The 6,960-nt window shown below is 40.1% G+C and overlaps 1 protein-coding gene across 1 annotated transcript; it reads right to left on the bottom strand.

The window, feature by feature from the left end:
* Window positions 1-461: 461 nt before the first annotated feature.
* On the bottom strand, window positions 462-5,335 carry LOC104965500 (protein unc-119 homolog B-like). The gene is made up of 5 exons (XM_010794454.1): window positions 4,681-5,335; window positions 3,622-3,735; window positions 3,283-3,382; window positions 2,917-3,089; window positions 462-1,121 (listed from the first exon to the last, which is right to left on the bottom strand). Exons 1-5 carry the CDS (start codon window positions 4,913-4,915, stop codon window positions 1,009-1,011), a joined length of 735 nt encoding a protein of 244 aa, XP_010792756.1. The 5' UTR covers window positions 4,916-5,335; the 3' UTR covers window positions 462-1,008.
* Between the last annotated feature and the right edge of the window lie 1,625 nt (window positions 5,336-6,960).

The following is a 6,960-nucleotide window of genomic DNA, read 5'->3' as shown; positions in this document are numbered from 1 at the left end:
AAGGCAATAAGCAGTATTATAATTGTCTCACAGGCTCAATCGGATGATTTGAATAGATGGCAATCATCCTTTATGAAGTAAGTACACAATATAACAAAAACATGTTTTATTTAATGTGCAATTGTGAAGAGGACGGTGACAGCTAACATTATATTTACTTTAGGCAACTGCCAGCGACAAAAGGGGAGTTAGAGAAAGATGAAGGAAAGCGGCATGCAAAGAAAAACAGAATGAAGAGGGTTAACACGAATAACAAGCAGAAGGTGAATGTGTTCTTATGTATTTCCGTGTGTGTGTGTGTGTGTGTGTGTGTGTGTGTGTGTGTGTGTGTGTGTGTGTTTGTGAAAGCAAGAGAGGAGAGCGAGACGGGGGGCATGGCAGGAGTGACCATGTGTGTTTGACAGGAGTGTTTTTGTGGATGCTTTCGCTCTTTCTCCCCCGATATTGTCTGGAGTGGATTGTGGAGGCGGCAGCTCTGAGAACAGCTGCTTCTGACAAACACTATGTGTGTCACTTGGGGATTGAGTGTATGTGTGTGTATGTATGTGATGAGGGGGTGGTAGGACACTTTCAAAAAGAGGAGACTAAACCATCTTTCTAATAACCCTTCAGTCTGTTTCAGATGTCACATGGCCACTAGAGAGATGAGTCCTCTTTTGGTTGAAACATAGTCAAAAACAGATCAATTAACCCGTACTGAACTTTTTTTGAACAGAGGCTTCCTGTTTATATGTCGGAGCAGAGACTGATATTGACCTTCTGCAATATCAAACACACCCTCTGAAAATGATCGCAGTGAATGGTAATTTATTCTTACAATTCAACCGTGTCTGTGGCTGCTTGTGCATGTATGAGCCGATGAACTGTGTATACAGCTGTGTGCGTGCATGAAGTATACAATATGTTAATGTGTGACTGTCAGTGTGAGTGTGTGCATGCATGTGTGTGTGTGTGTGTGTGTGTGTGTGTGTGTGTGTGTGTGTTTTGTTGCATGATAGCAGGCAGGTATCACTGTCCTCCGTTATAAGCATAGTCTGCCTTGTTGTGCATGACCAGTCTGTTCTCCACGAAATAGAAGCTGTCTGACCGGGTCTCATAAGGACACTCCACCATCTGACGAACTGAAAGAAAGTTGGTGTTAACTTTTTAGGTTAAAGCATTTAAGACATTTTCAGAAGTATTTATCATTTCTGTCTTAAAGAAATTAACCGCACCCAGAAATGACCATTTGTATATCAATCGCTCAGCCTGTGTTACCTTGAAGTCTGGAAGAAATGTGTGTTTTTCCTGCATGGTGAAATTAGAATCCAATTAAACAGAAAGTGGGTCAATGTTAAACATCAACAAAACTATACAAAACATCTGCTTATAAAGTTTTACACGAATAGTACAGTATAATCCAAGTTTCATTATCCAGTCCCATGTTCACTAACATATGCATTTTGTTAAAACTATTGAAAACACTATGGACGTCGCTCAAGTATGAGACTGTTTGTGCAGAAGTGTAATAAATAGTAAGGTTTTAGCGAAAATGCATATGTTTTGATGACAGTGAGCATACAACAGAACTGATTAGAATTAGATTATCCTGTACAAGTTTTGTGAGTGGTTGTAAACAAATGTTTTGTTGTTGTTAGACGCAGCCCCCTTTTATTTCAATTCATCAATCATTTTCTCCTAGGATTCTTCTTTCGTTGTGAAGTCATGCTAGAAAGAAAGATGTCCTTCAAGGTAAAACAGGCCAGGGTGATTATTGATAAACAAAAGATCATTTTGTGGGTCGATGGTAAACTTCATATGTTACTAGCATGCATCATGTACGTTAAATGAGTCTTTGGTCACTGTTTCATTCCTCCTCTGTACTGCCCATGAAACAGTCCTCTCCCAAAGCAACCACAGACAAAAATAACATGGAGGACAAAATCCACAGTCCTTGTTCTAATATGATCATCTAGTATGAGGCTTTGGCAGTCTAAGTTAGCAAAACAAAGTGGGTATCTTCCAGGTTTAAAAAAGAATAAGACGACATTCCCTCTCTGTGCTTCCTGGACAGCGTTACCTTGCTGAACTGCAGCAGAGGGATACTTCCTGGTGGTTGTCGGTTTGATGCTAGGACTCAACAATGGAAATAAATAACCTTAGGTAAAGTACAGCGAAGACCATAGCCAGTTTAAGAGGGAATCTCAGACTGCTGAAGCCTCACCTTAAGTTCAACTAAACTTTAGTAAGCATTTTTTACAGAACTGTTGGATTTCACTCCCTTTGTTATGCCATGTTGTTGCAGTAGGGATATCACAGGAACTATTGCTCAACTCTTTTGACACACATATGTTTGTAGATATTGAGCGTTTTTTCTCCTCAATATGCACATTTATGAAGCAGGATATTCAAACATGTCTATTCAGAGTCATCGCCTCTAGTCTTTGCATACAGACAGACACCCTGACTCCAATGTTACTCCATCCTAAATGTCCCATATACCACAGTAGGGGGTCATAAAAATGATTCTATAAAATAAATTATTCATCACACAGCATAAAAGTAAAAAATACCGTATGCTAAGTTGATCAAAATGGTCAAATAACTGGTCGTAAAATATTAAAAATGATGTTGTTGACTTTCATCACCTACCGCATTATTTATTTACTTTTGTTAAATTTTAAATTGACAGATGAGAAAAAAAGAGTCACATATTTAATTTACATTCTTATAATTTCTCACAATGTCTTAACTGTCCTTGTGGCATCTGCATGGTACACAGATCACAGAAAAACAAGTCAGTCGTCTAAAGTATTCACTGTTTGGATAAGGGGATACAATGCATCAAATATACTGGAAATAATACATATTATTTTTATATATTTGTATTTCAGGATTCCTTTAGGTTTTAATCCTGTGTGAGGGAAAGCGACTCACCCAGGCTCTCAGACAGCTGAGGGAACTCGTAGATGTGCTCACAGGTGTTACGGCTGTTTGGGATACAGAAGCCAAAGTCAAAGTCGAAGCTCTTCAGTAGGTGATCGCGGAAGTAGTGCCTCTCGATCATGCGGAAGTTGTTTAAAGGCCGGTTTCCAACTGTGAATTCCACCCTGAAAGAGAGATAGGCAGAGAGGAGAGACTGAGATTTTACACTGTGCTTGAGTAATAATTAAGTATTACAGTCTGCACTGGGTCCAATTACTTTCTAGCGCCCAGTGACGAAGCTGTAATTGTTTCCTTTGTTTGTGTATGGAACAGGTGAGTGTGTTCTCCTTAGGTGTGTGTTGTTGGTGAGTCACTCACGTAGCTCCCACGGTCCTCAGTCTCAGGAAGGCTGGAGTGAACTGGTACCGTACGAATCGGCCTGCGCTGGCGTCTGCCTCTCGGTGCTCCTCATCGTCCTCTAACACCCAGATCATACGACAGAGACATTTAAAATAAATACACTGAGGGATTATTTGGGATCAAATGTACCGCTGATGTTTATGAACCTGTCAACATACTTGTAGGCATCCATTTTGAGATAATCACAAGAACAAGAGTCTATGATTTCATTGTAAAGTACTCAGAAACCAGATACAACAGCTTAATTAAAGAGCAAACTCTCAAATAAAACAGTACACGGAGGCGGATGCACATTACCTGTGTGGGGGGGTTTGGCAATCTCAAACAGGACTGTGCCTGTCTCCAGGTCTCTGATCTTAAAGCGTACAAAGTCGACGTTATAAATATTATCTTCGGGTTTACAGAGGTACCCTGCAACAATGAAATACACACAGATGTCAGGAGTTTAAAACAATGAAATGATTTACAAGCCATTGGAGCTCATGTGTACAAAGGGCCGATTTGACATGCGCAAAGATAACATTCAAAACACTAAGCTTGACTTTGTTTTTACACATGCAATTTGCATTCGGATACATATCCTACCAAACCACAAAATAAGATGAGATAACAAAATGTTTTTTTATGATCACTGTGTAGCTAGTATTACAGAGATATACAGGGGGAAAAGCATGTGTGAAACCATCAAGAATATATCACACGTTGTGCCACCGGAGAGAATAAAAACACTGATTGTGACTTAAAATGTCATAAACACTCCCCCTTGGCTCCAGTGTGATTTTCTTGCAAATTGCATATTTTGCCCTATCAGCTGTAAATGTAGGTCATATGGCAGAATGTTCTGGCATTGTTTTTTTTTAATCGTTTTTCAGGACACACAGAGTGATTTACTGTAAATCCTGGCTGTGATGTCACATTTATTCTCTGAGAGGTTTGATTTCTTCTTGCAATTAAAGTGACACCATACAAACGCCTCCTATAATTAAACCCCAGTGTGCATTGAGATGCTTAAAATAGGAACACCAGGTTTTTCCATGACTGAAAGATTGTCAAATGCAGTCTAACAATTCTTAATGATGTCAGGTATGTAATGTCTCGGATACATATAACATAATTATAACAAATCAAATATAAAACAGGATATTTTAGTCGTGTCTCCATTATACCTGAAAGCCATCCATATAAGCCTGTTCACCTACACGTCATTGGCTCTAGTTTTACGTAATGTGTGCATTTAATATATTCTGTGGGTTGTAGTAGAAAACGTTACGTTATGTTCAGCACAGGAAGCAAATTAAACATTATAGGTCCACTTAAACCCACAACAAGAGACATTAGAGAGAGGAACATCCAAACCTCTCGTAGCCCCCCGCAGTCCCAACACATCCTCCGGGGTGATATGTCCACTTTGTGTCCGCAGGTCCTCCTCCGTGACGGGCCTGCTGTCCACCTGACTGCGCCGGGACTTCAGCCTCTTCAGAACCCCTCCGCCAGGCTTGCGGTCCCGCGGAGGAGCTGCAGTGCCGTGCCCTCCGCCGGGGACATTTTCAGCAACAGGCGCGTCGCTGCTACGGGCTTTAGCTCCGCTCATCGTGGCCTCCTTTTCGTCGGCTTCCCCTTCTGTTTCAACGAGTGTGTCTCCGCTCTTGTCTCCTGATAAATGCGATAGGAAGAATAAGATGGCGTCCCACTCCCAGCGTTAGATGTCGAGTGTCGACAGAAGTGTCGGTGAACGGTCAAGCTCTTGTTTTTGTAAGCACATGCTGTACAGTTGCCATGACAACTCGTCCGGTGAGCCAGAGGAGGATGTGGTGTCATTCAGTGGAACGTCCACCAGGGGGCGCGCTTCAGGAACATACGAGAATATACTGGAGTGTTTTCATTCATTATCACTAATACTACTGCCACTAATGGCACTAATTAATAATAATAATCAATGGTGAAAGTAAGGATTTTTTAAGAATCAGAGAAAAAGCTAACCTTGAGTGTGTATGCAATGTCTCCCATAGGATTTGTATACTGCATATCTGTACATTTCTTTTACATTAAACGTGTAAAAGTTCACAGCTTCCAATACTTGATTATGCTCCTTTCTGACAGCCTTTTTACCATCATAGGGCCTTATATATTTAATGGCCACATTGGACTTTCCTAAAAGAAAATGAAATATATAGAAGAAAGATAAACTAAATTTCCAAACAAATAGTTAAACCGATAAAGAACATGTCCATGTATAGGCTGACCCAAGCATATAACATTCACACCAAAGAAGATGACACTCATTTCAGAGTGTAAACAATGTTTAAACTAAACTTGACTACGTATTATGTTGGTGCATTATTACCGTTTATGCACTAACATTGTAATACTTTAGCTGGTTGAGGTGCTACAGAAATACCATCTTATCCCAATATTGAATGATTTGAAAGACAATTAGACAACCCAACTAACACTCACATTTACCCTTAACACAATCCACATTCAGATGAAAAAATCCAGGTTTTATTTCTCAAATTTGCTTCATGGCCGAGATTATTTCTCTTGCTTGTGACGTTTCCATAAAGCCGATACGCAAATGATACACTGTAAAGGCCCAGGTGTTATGCAAATGAAGGTGTAGAGTTAGTGATTGCTGATGGGCACTTCCTGCTGTTAAAATGCCCCTGGAAGCATCCCCCAGTACTCTCCATTGAGCATGGAGAGCTGCATTAATCCAACTCCTTTTAAAATTTTGAAAAGTAGCTTCTTGTCTCAATTAGAACCTGTTAATCCTGTCTATTCAACAGTTTACTAACATCAAGCCACAATGAATTTGCAGAGCACTTCCGGTCCGATCTTAAAAAATAAAAGATGCCACAACTCTCCAAATAAAAAATTCAACCTAAATTTAAAATCATGGTGAGTCACTCTAAGCATTACAGACATGTCTTGTTTTACAAAGTGATTATTGGTTGCCATAACAATCTATTTTAGTCATAGTCCTCCCAGATTTCTTAAATGTAATGCCTGCCTGTTCCATTTATTTAGGTATACATTAAAAAATACTAAGCAATTTAAAGGGAACCTATCATGCAAAATGCACTTTTGTACGTCTTTTATACATGAATATGTGTCCCCGGTGTGTCAGGGAACTCACCAAGTGTCAGAAAACACAACCCTCTCTCTTTTCCTCCAAAATTTACCCAAATCTCTAAAAACGGATCTGATACAGACTGATACAGATTTTAAATATCTCTGACGTCAGAAACGAGGAGCTCCGCCTATATGGGCAACTCTCCACCTATCAGGAGGAGACAGCCACGGCCATTGCCGTTAGAAAGCGCTGGAGACGCTGTAGTACATATGCCAGGCCTGTAGGTGGCGCTGTAGTCTGCCACAAAAACAGCGAAGAAGACTTCTCACAGATTCAGCCCTTGCAAAAACAGGGCTAAAAAAGAGCAAATAGAGCGAAACGAGGCATGGCTAAAATGCATGATCTGTTTGGTATTTTGAAAAATACATGTTTTATACAGGTATGGCCCTACAATATATTGTAACGTTCACAGGTGGAGCCGGAAACAGGCTTCAAGTTATTAAGCTTTAATAACTCTTCTTAGCTTATAGGAATACAGGTACAGGTACAGGTACAGGTACAGG

This window comes from Notothenia coriiceps, unplaced genomic scaffold (genome assembly GCF_000735185.1).
Source record: "Notothenia coriiceps isolate Sejong01 unplaced genomic scaffold, NC01 NC01_scaffold00002072, whole genome shotgun sequence".
Classification (NCBI taxonomy): Eukaryota; Metazoa; Chordata; class Actinopteri; order Perciformes; family Nototheniidae; genus Notothenia; species Notothenia coriiceps.
Note: the sequence above shows the minus strand (reverse complement) of the source record. Positions and strands in the feature narration are given on the sequence as shown.